This window comes from Conger conger, chromosome 12, assembly GCF_963514075.1.
Source record: "Conger conger chromosome 12, fConCon1.1, whole genome shotgun sequence".
Classification (NCBI taxonomy): domain Eukaryota; kingdom Metazoa; phylum Chordata; class Actinopteri; order Anguilliformes; family Congridae; genus Conger; species Conger conger.
The window spans coordinates 34047575-34059694 of record NC_083771.1 but is presented as its reverse complement, the minus strand read 5'-3'; the positions used below and the strand labels follow the sequence as shown (position 1 = coordinate 34059694).

Below are 12120 nucleotides of genomic sequence, written 5' to 3'. Positions count from 1 at the left end.
TCTGGTGCATCTTGTTTACTCAACCTTATCTTTGTACATTTAAACCTGTTGAACTACGTTACTATGCAGCCCTTTGAAGGTATATTCCATGCATCAATTTGAGAGCGTTGAGGATGTCCATCGTCATGTTTTCAGCATAAGTTAATCTCAGTTAGACATTACCTAGGAGTCACCACTGAGCAGAATGAGCAAAGGTACAATATCTATTAAAGGGAATTATCTTGCAACTCACAAAAGTCACACGACTGGTTAATGTGCCATGAGGAACCTAGGGTGGATCAGTCTTAAATACGCACACCACCCAGATTTTACTGCTTCTTATTGGTCTATAATGCATATCCTGTCTCACCAAAGCAGTCGCACAGTCTTGTACAAACCTTAAACAGGGGTAGGCATTTACATCAGTCAGGCATTGCACCCCAGTTGCCATTTATGCCATGGAGAAATCATTTTAGTTAATTCTGTTTGATTGCGAACTATTCTTATCTCGTAGCGGACAGTATAAGCTTTCCAACCGTGTATCGCATGTGCAATTAATAATAATAATAATAATAATAATAATAATAATAATAATAATAATAATTTGTCATTTAGCTGATGCTTTTATCCAAAGCGACTTACAGCTGATTAGACTAAGCAGGGAACAAATCCCCCCTGGAGCAATGTGGGGTTAAGGGCCTTGATCAAGGGCCGAACAGCTGTGCTTGAACCCCCAACCTTTATGCAGTCATCTATAATATTAAACAGTAATATACAGACATGCAATTATTGTTTTCCTTCAGTTACTGGAGGTTTTGACTCCAAATTGTAGCCATGCTGTCATGGAGTTTGGGGAATGAATCAAAAGCAGATGAGGTATGATAATGTGAACAAGATGTACATACTACAGCTTATAACATTTAAATTATTTACATTTTCATATTTTTGATATATTTTCTTATATTTGCATTGCCCTAACCCTAACTCTTAGGCTTGGCTAACATTGCAAGGCATGTATGTATTGCGGGCTAAACAGCTGTATTTTAGATTTAAAAACTTTTAATTTTCCAAAACATTCAATGCTACAGTGAAATATTTGCATTTCATTAAATAATGTAACATATTAGCAAACAAGACTGCCAATGTCTGCAGAAGAACTGCTGCAAGTTCTGCAATTTGTTTGGTACAACCTACCAGTCGTTTTTCTTACAAAACTGCAGGACAGTGTACCCTAGAAAACTGATGCAGTTTTAGAGTGATCACAACAAATATTGATTGATTTAGTTTTTAAACTCCACTGCACTTTATAGTAAACTTTGATATTTAAAACTGTTAATTGTATTAGTTTTGTATTTGCTTTACGGAATTAGTCTACATGTGCCCAAGACCTTTGCACAGTACAGCATATCACTGCAAATATTGTTATTTCTTGCAAGTCATTTCAAATTAAATTATTCAAGTGGTCGCTTTAAATTTCTTTGCTGGCTAAGGGGAGCTTTGACGAGCCTGGGAACCCTGGAGGGCTGAAGAGGCTGTGGCCAGTGTTCAGCTGTGCTCTAGTAGGAAAGCACCAGAATGTGAACAGTCCTACTTGAACAAATGGAACTGAACACATTGTCTGGAAATAAAGATATTTTCTATGCCCCCTTTTACTTTCCAGACCTGGAAATGATCAAAATCATATTCCATAATTTTCCATACTTTCCAGACATGTGTATGAACCCTGTCAATAAGTATAAAAAAAAAGACCATTGTGATTTCTGAATAAAAATCTGATTGTATGCTACATGTATCGTGCTACAAGACAAATACCAGTGCCAGGAATGGATATATTATGGTAAAAAAACAAGCCTTGAATTGTTAAAATGTCCAGTTTCTTTGCCAAGAGTTCACAGCAAAACAATGAGATCAAAATTGAGCAGCTGTAGCTGCTATGTTTCATACTGAGGTCCGAAATGACAATTAATTCATGCACCTGTGCATACACCAAGTGGCTTGACAAAATTTAACAAAGGGGACATAAAACAATTTCTATGTCATGACTAATCGAAATCTTACCTCTCTCGGTGCCATTTCCAAATATTAATTTCAATATAATCCAATGTCATGCATTTCAATATTTACCAGGTATATATATATATATATATATATATATTAAAAAAACAGACTATCCACTCTGCTTTTTATCAAGAGCTGTTCTAACACTGTGCAGATAAGGTTACGTAAACAGACAGCGACATCCTGTGGCAGAGGGCCAGTGCTGACACATGCCTTCAAATTTGCCTAATTTGAATGCACCCACCTATTCAAATCAATTCCTGCAGTGTCCCAAAATCCCTTCATCCTGCTTTACGGTGATTCAACCACTAAGCTTTTTTTTCTCTGATAAAGAAGCATCCGCACAAAACTCGTTCAACTTCGGTTTTATTCATCTCAGTACAGGGGCCATACATAAACATCTCTTTAACAGGATAACCATGGGAAAGCGCGGCACAAAAAAAAAAGATTATTCTAGAATCAAACAAAAGGGGGTACACATTATGTGTGTAAGAGGAAGTAAAACGGTTTTGCTTCAGATAACCCCAGTAACCCTGTGGACATAAGCTCCAAGTACAGAAACTTGGTCCTGGAAGTCCTTCTTCTGGTTTCACCGCATCGGAGGACCGCATTATGCTGTTGGATCAAACGAACGAGCTGAACGGGTCGTGGGATGAGGGCGTTATTGGTATTCACGAGCGGAGAGCCTCGGGAGATCCCACGGGGCTGCAACACTCCAGGCGCAGAGCGGCACACCGGCGGCCCCGCTGCACACCGCCACCTGAACAACAGATGACCTCCTGAACATCAAACCGCAATATAGCCTCACGTTGCTCACAAACAAACACAGACAAAGGCCAGCATTATGCCACTCAGAAACTTTGACAAATGGGTGCAAGCTACAAAAAAAATGAAGGGGAAAAAAAAAAATAATAATAATAATAATTGTCAAAAAGTTAGGCCCTCCTTGAGAATGGCAACAGGAGAAAAGCTTAGCTTGAAGAAAATGTTAAATTCATCCTCTTGGGAGCTGCCACCAATCCAGCAGCAGGCCTCAGCTGCCACATCCAAACCGGGAGAGGGCGGGAGGGGTTTTTGACCACCCCCCTTTACTTTGGGCGGTGTGCACCCATTCTCCAGTGACCTTTGACCTGGATGTGGGGTGGAGCAGGACAGGGCGGGGCAGGGCAGGACGTTTAAAAGCTGTGATCAGAAAGGGGGGTTAGGGGGGGAGTGTTCGAGGGAGCGAGGCAGGCAGGTTATTGGGACATCTGGGCCTCCATGGCTTGCGCTGTCCACTCGGGCGCCGCTTGGCTGATCTTTTCTAGGAGGTTGTTGACCTGGAAACACAGCGACTGGATCTGCTTGTCCCAGGTGGGCAGGGGCTCCCGCGCTGAGGGGTGGAGAAGGGGGGAACACGCCGTTAGGCAGGGTCACCAACAGAAAAACCCATCTCTAAAACCAAGGCTCTAAAACCCTCACTATCAGTAGGAATGGTGTAGGTGCAAGAGAAAACAATCCAGCATCTGAACATTTCATGTTCTAAAGGTAAATATGATCTGCTCTGTGCATTTTTAAATGAAATAAAATCAGTTTTAGACACTAAGCAACTAATCCATGTTAAATCTAATGAAGGCTGAATATGAAATGACGACAGAAGCTCAAATTAGTGTTTGTGTTGTTGATCTAGACCTGCTAAAAATGCTAAACGTACAGATCCCCCCAGTTCAAGCTGCGGCAGCCCTACTCACTTTCAAAGTGGACGATGCCGTCGATCTGATCTATGAAGCCGTTCATTCGGCCTTCTGTAATCATCTGCGAGGCGATCTTTTCTGCCTGTCCACAGAAAGACAAGCTCGCTTACATTTTACTGCATTCCCCCCTCCGACACACACAGACTTTTATTTCACAAACACTTCAACGAACCAGGGGCAGAAACGGCACTCCCAATGCGAGTTTTACCACATTCAGTTTGGAGTACCGGATGTTTCGCCCAGTGCACTGAACTGCATGTAGTAAAACCAGGAACGGCTCAAAAACACTGCATCACTGGTGCCGAATCATGTGCTATGGAGGGCTGAGAGCATGTAGGTTTTCATTCCAACCCATCACATCACCTGCTGACTTCACCTCTCTGGGTGAAGAGGGGTTAATTAGTGACATCAGCAGGTATAGCTACTGGATGGATTTAAAAACTGCATACCCTCGGTGATCCACGGCTCGTGATTGGGCACCACTGCACTACATGCATTGGGAGGTCCAATTCCACCTCTGCAATAACATACATAATTTATTACAATATGTGGCATGATCAAAATACCAAAATACATCACATGAAATGATGTGAAGTACTCAATCACTGATGAAATGTTAGAGGTTAGTCTACGTACAGTACAGTTCAAAATGCCGCAAACTTCTTTAAACAAGAATGCAGTGTGCATGGCATGAGTTATCTTGCAAATGCCTTGAATTTAAATCAAACCCAAACCAGTTGTTAATATAGCTCACTCCCGTTATAATTTGGGTGCATATGAATTAGACCAGCTGAAAACATATGCTTGAGCCCACTTAATTATAACTGCAATTTCCCCTCACATCAGATAGTATGCTGTGTCTAATTGTTCCATATAGTGTTCCATAATGTAGTGTTCTAACATCACACAAAACCCTAGAGCATCCTCCCTTCACACAAAATTAAATATATTCATCAGGAAACAATATTAATAAGGATAAATATATTAAATATATCATAACCAGTAGCTTTCCTTAAGCCTCCACTGCATTTGGTGAAGTGGTTTTATTAACATTGCACTTGCACTAAGAATGGTGCCCGTCACAGCTCACAAATTAGGCACTGCTATTAATGCTTGTGCTAGAATTATTACAGCAAATTTCAAGCCATGTAGTAAGATCATTTACAAAATGGCAGATTAGTACTAGATTAGATAAGGCCTTGGGTACTAAACTATGAATGAATTTGGAAGAGTTTTTAATTTTGCACAAAAGCACAGGAAATTCAAGAGGTACATTTGTGCAGAATAATCTTTGCAGCGTTCTCATCAAGGTTTTACTCAAGTGGTGCTGAGGTGTCTGTCACAACATCAAAAGATACTACAACTGATGCTATTTTTTGCAAGGCCAAAGGGAAACTGTGGAATGCCGTGGTGCAAATTAATAAAATGGTGGACCATGGTCAGAGAAGAACACTGCTTTGTGGACTGGACTTGACTGGAATGACTGGAACTGAGATGTCACTACAGCGAATGCTTTCTGAGTTACAGTTAGTCAAATCTCTGGCCATAACTGGTCTTTCCTCACTAGCCTACATTTTGAAATAGTCCAGTGGAACTTACTTACCCATGAGAAATTTTGTTCTGAGCTATAACAAACTTTTGACACCTTTGGAACAAGGTCTACCTGGCCATGTAACTGTATGTGTTATCACTATAAATTAGTAAATATATCAGGCAAAGTGCAATTATAACAAAAGCTTACAACCAGCCCTACCTATCCAAAAGGTTCAGATTAGCCAATAGCAAACAGTACCAGGGACTTTTCTACACACATGCAAAAGTTTGAAATTACAACAACCAACAAGTGACAAAATAAATATTTGTATAGCAAACTGGTGATGACGATGTGTTTTCCATTCTATTTTTTTCAGAAAAGGGCCCTTGATATTTTCTAAATAATATAGCTATTATAAGGGGAGTGCACATTCCATTTTTAAGGACTCTTGTCTTCAGCTAAGACACCGAGAGAACAAGAGAATGTTCAATTTGGATTTTTCTTTCGTCTATTTTTTGGTTCACACTTCATTTATTAGTAAAGTAGTGTATTTGTTCCCTACCAAGTTGCATCTGTAACCAGGGGCATCCTCATCAGGACATTCGCCCTGCACAACAACACACATGTTTAAATACAAGCCATTGGGCAATGGTGAGACTCCTACTCACACTGACAATTTCATATCAACAAAACTGCTCTAAGGGTTCCCCTCTCTGTGAGACATTCCCTCCCTAAAACACAACTCTTTGGACCGATGCATTTATCACCAGTTTACACGTTTCATACAGCTTAGCATGCCATCTGAGCCCTCAGATTTCGTATTTATAGTTCATATTCATACTTTTATCAGTTTAAGTAAATAACATTTTATTTAGCCAGGTTAAATGATAATTGACCCAAGTTTGCTAAACAGTGTTTGCCTCCATAGATTATAGTCTTTGTTTCAGAACTAAAATAAGTGAAAACAGATCCAGAACACATTATTTTACACATATAATATTTACATTCAAAATATTATTTAAAAAACTAAATGTGCATAGAAATACTGAAAAATGTAACTTGGAAGATTTTTTAAACCATCTCAATTAGGGTTAGGAACCTTCAATTGACTTCCATGTCATTAAATGTCAGACTTAAATTACATAGTATTTACATTTAATATCTCAATGATAATATTGTGCAATACTGTACTATATACTCTAAATATAATCGGATTAATCATTTGCATTATTATCAGATGATGCACAGCACTATTTCTCTTTAACAAAATTAAAATTTAAAAAAATAGCACACTAGTACTAGCACTGTACATATGTAAATGCAGCACATGTATCAAAAAGAGGTTTGCGATATAGTGGTCTACGGTATGGCCTTGAATGGACTGCTGTGCTTCTTTTGGCACCATTTCTCACTTAATGAAGGGAAATATTACCATGAATAATTTACTAAAATCTACATAAAGAAGGCTGTTTAAAACTGATACACCACTAACAGTTAACTAACATTTTTGCTAAAGGCAAAAATCACATCTACGGGGAAAAATAATTAAGTCCACAAACCTTATTACTATAAAAAATGGTTAACTGCTACTTTTAAAAAATAAATTCAATGTCTATTTTTAAATCTCTTTAACTAATTTAACTGCAAGCTAATTAGACATGTAAAACCACACATTCCAGAATTGAACTGAAAACCTAATTCTGGTTCCCATTTCTAGCTCAACAGAAGTCTTGTCGTATTTCACAATAAAGTACAAAATAAATCAGACTGCGCTACCTATTCATCCCAATATAATCTTACCTTTGCAGGAGGAATTTCCAACAGAGCACCAAGCTCTTCAAAAGTGATGTTATTGTAGAGTTTGCTAGCAGATAACAGATTGTGCTCGATGACTGCTCTGTCCAAAATACTTGAGCCTGCGGAAGGAAATAAAAGAAGGACCGATACAGATCACGACAGCTGATTCCACACAACAGTTCCTTTGTGAAATATCAATTTTAGCAAACAAGCCATCCTACCAGACAGAGCAATACGAGAACCATATGACCTTCAGTTTCAAGTACACAAATATGCGCTGTCCCTTGCGGTGACACAGAAACTAAACTTGCACTGGCCTTGGGTGATGAGAGAGACAGAAAATAAAGGAGGGGCACTGACACTGTCCCACTGCACTGAAGGCACAAGGGGCGGGGGGGGGGGGGACTGACCATCAGCTGTGGTGGCCTTCTGGTGGGGCATCAGCATGGCAGCAAACTCCTGCAGCTGGTTTCCCCGGATGATCCGGTCCAGGTACATCTTCTCTAGGATGCCGTAGGCAGCCAACTGTTGGCAGCGTTCATCCTTAAACAGGGTGGCTAGCATCCGGGAACGCTGCTGGCCTGGGCGGAGAGACAGAGACCAACCCATGGCACATTCTGTGTTCCAAGCTCACACTCAAACCAGGAATAACATTCAGATTCTCCATCAATTTTCAGTGACGTTCTACTGGTAAATGTACGCTTGTTAAGGATTACACCTAGTGTCCACAATAGTCAAACTACTGTAAATTTGGGCTACTTAGATGGAAACCCCCCCCCGTTTCCAAGATGTTACCTTCAAAATGACGACTAACATTACCACTGACAAATTACTTCTGGGGGTAGCCTTAGAGAGACAATTAGAAATGATCTTACTGCTTTAACTAATAGTAAATTATACATTAGAAGAAAAAAGACCAGCATTCACAGTAAAATATATTGAGACTTGGACTACATTGCATGACTCAGGGAACAGGATGTCCTGGCAGTTTGGAGAAGCCAGCAGGAGTACCTGCAGAGGCCAGGATGGTGCAGTGCAGGGCGTGCTTCAGGGCCTCCAGCCGCTCGCTCTCATGGACGATGGACTTGTAGGAGAGCTCGTTGTACCTCTGCGCTGCCTCAATAAACTTCCTCCTGTAGTCCAGGACTCTGGCGTAACACACCTGTAAAAGACCGCAAGAGATGCACATTTGTTCCAACTACCATTGTAACTAGTATGTCAGCTGGACTTGAAATCTACAAAAACCTAGAATTTTTGCATCCCGACGAAGAGCAGGTTGTCATAGTCACTAGGCCACCAGCAGTTACATATATATTGTATATATACAATATATAATATTTCCTCACGTGCCATTGTTTGTTGGGCCCCTATAGAGATGAATTAGTCCACTTTGTACTACTTTGTGCGGTTTTCAGTTCAATAACAGCATCAACAAGCTACCTTTAATTAACTACCACATTATATGTTTAGTACAATCCCTTAACTCTGTAAAAGTGAAATTCTTACATAATTTACACACGGTAATCTAAATATAGTCAATCAGATGACTATACTCTACATCGCAAAAACACTGATTTGTTCAAACCAGATAGCTGCTCATAGCACAAGTTAGCTCCACACATTCTGGGTCTCACAAAGCCTCACTCTCCTGTTATTAGTTACACCCATGAACACTACAAGTGAACTGCAATAGTATGAAAACTCCCAGGCACCTTATAGTGAATCTGCAGCTGTTCGTTGGTGGATTCATTCTGGAGCAGGGAAGCTCGGTTAATGTAGGCCTCTGCTTGGACTGGGTCATCATCCTCCAGGTAGAGACGGGCTATTTTCAGATACGTGTCCAACTTGTAATCTACATTGTACTGCCTGGTCAGAAATAGGGAAAAATTAATCTTTATTTTTATTTTTTCTTTCTGTGAAATAAATCTTTCACAAAAGTGGCACTGAAATGATCACAGTCACTGCTTTGACTGCGAGCTATGTTATTGATTAAATGCCACCATTAGAGGCTGAACTCTCAGCTTGACTCTGTGTATTTCCGGACCACTGTGCCTGTCCATCTAACTGCAGCCCTGGCTTCAGATTCAAAGTGAGCGACTGCTACAGCACTCTGGACTGAGAACAATTTCAGTGAAAGTGATTGTGCAAAAAACACATGATGATGTTTAAATACCTGGGAAAGGAATGTCCACAGTCTAAAAGATGCACCCATGCACGACAGAATAGGCCACAATACAAAATAATACAGATGACTAAGATTTATCTAAATTAGGTCCAATTAATAAATTATATTGACCGGAACAACTTACTTTTGTCCCGTTTCCAGTGGAATGCCAACGAGGACCTGGGCAGCATTTCTCCAGTCCTCTTCCTTCTCATAAATGGTTGCTAAATGCTGTCTTATTGAAGCCACCTGAGAGACCAAAAGACCAGTTACCTGCCTATCTGGTGCACAGCATTTTTTAAAAGCACTGCATTACATATAGGCATTTAGCAGGTGCTCTTATCGAGAATGACTTACACAGCATTCCTTTTTAAACAGCTAAATAGTTCACTGAGAATTGAACCTGCAACTATCCTAGACCTATTATAATTCTGTGCAAAAGCTGTGGTCTAATAATGCATTTAATCTTGGCAACTCTCAAAATGAGATAAAAGCATGTAGACTTGGACGTTTTCACTTCATACAAGACAAACACAACAAATGCGACAGAACTGATTTTAAAAAGGATGAAGGCTGACTTTGCGATATAAGCTCATTGAGCAATTTATTAGGTAGACCTGTACACCAGCTTGTAAATGCAAATATTTAACCAGCCAATCATGTGCCAGCCATTAAATGCATAAAAGCATGTAGACAAAGTCAAAAGATTCAGCTGTTGGAGAAGAAATGTGATCTAAGTGACTTTGACTGTGGAATGATCGTTGGTGCCAGACAGGGTAGGTTGAGTATCTCAGAAACTGAGAATCTCCTGGGATTTAGAGATTGCAGAGAATGGTGTGAAAAACAACGCGGATAACAATGCGTTGTTAATGAGGTCAGAGGAGAAAGGCCAGACTGGACGAAGATGACAGGAAGGCGACAGTAACACAAATAACCATGCATTACAACAGTGGTATGCAGAAGAGCATCACTGAACAGACAACACGTCAAACCTCTAAGTGGATAGACTACAGCAGCAGAAGACCAATGAATCTAAAAAAGAAGTCCAATAAATACCTAATACAGTGCTCACTGAGTGTACATGCTTATAATGAAGGTTTAAATAGCCAAGGTCACTGACTTGCTCTTCAAAAGAGATGACCCTGGGTTGAATCTTCTCCAGGGTGAAGTGATAGACTGCCTTGGCTGTGCTGTCAGGGAGATTCGGTAGATGGGTGCAGAAGTCAGTCAGTAGCTGTCTAGAGATGACTAAACTGACGTTCTCGTTGACCACTGCAAGAGATGGAAAATAGATGGAAAACCTGAAATGATAGGGGGCCGCTAGTCAGCGGCGAATGCCGCTACATATGCAGTTACACAAGTCTTACTTACTGGCTTCAACAAATGCCTTTAGTGCCTCCAGTTGTTCCGCATCTGTGAATTGAATAGCTTTTTCCAGGATTTGTCGATATCTGCAAGTGACATTTTGGGTTTAGCTCAGAGCAAGAAGTAAAAAGGCACCAGGTGTATAGGCAGTTACTTTCTTACGTTGGTCAGGGGTTAGCTCCCCAGTTGAGCCAACCATAGCCTAGGCCCTACTAAGATGAAGAGTAAGTTAGCTTACTCCTTATTACCCAATCAGTAACCTAAACGCGACAAGAAAGCAATCTTAGTAGAAAGTAGCTAGCTAGCAAGCAATGCCTGGCTAACTTGACAGGACAATATGCAATGTTCGCTGCAACACTGCGATTAGCTAACTAGCTAATGCAGCTGACTACACATTCACGAGGGATATCCAGGAAGGCATAGCAACGTTAGCAAATGTTAACCTTCTAGCTAACGTTAGCTAGCTGTCTAACGTCAATTGTAAAAAAATAAAGAACAGATTCCGTCATTAGCTAGCTAGCTCCTCTTACTTGCTAGCTGGCTAGTTACGACAATGATGAATTGGCACTGTGAGTCAGTGGTAGCAAAACGAATAAACATCGAAATGTGACAGCTTTATATCGATTAAATAAATTATATGTATCCGTTAGTTTTAGGACATGCAACCTACAAGAATAAAGCCAGCTAGTCGTTAGCTAAGTAACACGCTGAACACGCGTTGATGTGCGGCCGTTAGCTTGTATGCTTAGTGAGCAGCTAGCCGGCTTGTCATGATATGGCCGAGGTGTCAGCCATTCGGACGGGTTCCTTAAACCTGTAAAAAAAATTGATACACTATTTGAATTGACTTATTCCAAAATATTCCTTTAGATTCGCTTTAGTCTTATACTTACTTCCCGGCGAGATCTTTGTGAGATCCACTTGAGTTCATAAGCTGTGCAAGCTCCTGTCTGACTCCGGTCGCCATTTTCTCCACCAAAATGTCAACAACGAGTGCTAACCACCAAGAGGGTACATCCTTTCGGGTAGAAGCATAGAGGGTAGTAGTTACAACGCCTTGGTCCTCCAACCGAAAATCACTAAATCTGACTATTTATAATTACACCGAGTATCGCAAACATATTGTTAGTGGCAGTGTATGAGGAAAAAGGTGTTTGCCGAACTGCCTAGCTAGTTTAAAAAAAAAATGTATTTAAGTTTTCAGAGACTTATGAATTACGCCATCTCCTTGCCATTGAGGGAATATACTATCATGGATCTATCTAAGTGCAGATGTCATTTTTGGCTAAATGGAATGCAATTGAAATTTAGTGCATTTTAATTATGGGTAACTTTGGGGCACGTAGATAACAAAATCATGCTAACACCTTACAGTAATGTTACATGAATTGCCATTGCTAATGTTGGCTGGTTGTTAACTAACAAACGAACTAACTAACTAACTAACTAACTAACTAACTAACTAACTAACTATGTAGTTCACCTGTCCA

At 40.2% G+C, this 12120-nt stretch overlaps 1 protein-coding gene across 2 annotated transcripts; it reads right to left on the bottom strand.

Moving 5' to 3' along the window:
- Nucleotides 1-2386: 2386 nt before the first annotated feature.
- On the bottom strand, nucleotides 2387-11664 carry cops4 (COP9 constitutive photomorphogenic homolog subunit 4 (Arabidopsis)). Of its 2 annotated transcripts, XM_061262383.1 has the most exons (11): nucleotides 11524-11664; nucleotides 10637-10716; nucleotides 10386-10537; nucleotides 9411-9514; nucleotides 8814-8967; nucleotides 8113-8263; nucleotides 7512-7682; nucleotides 7105-7220; nucleotides 5867-5911; nucleotides 3768-3852; nucleotides 2387-3409 (listed from the first exon to the last, which is right to left on the bottom strand). In XM_061262383.1, the coding sequence occupies exons 1-11, from the start codon at nucleotides 11595-11597 to the stop codon at nucleotides 3276-3278; spliced, it is 1266 nt and encodes a 421-aa protein (XP_061118367.1). In that variant the 5' UTR covers nucleotides 11598-11664; the 3' UTR covers nucleotides 2387-3275. The 2 variants fall into 2 exon arrangements, with proteins under 2 accessions (XP_061118367.1, XP_061118368.1); XM_061262384.1 differs by lacking the exon at nucleotides 5867-5911.
- Between the last annotated feature and the right edge of the window lie 456 nt (nucleotides 11665-12120).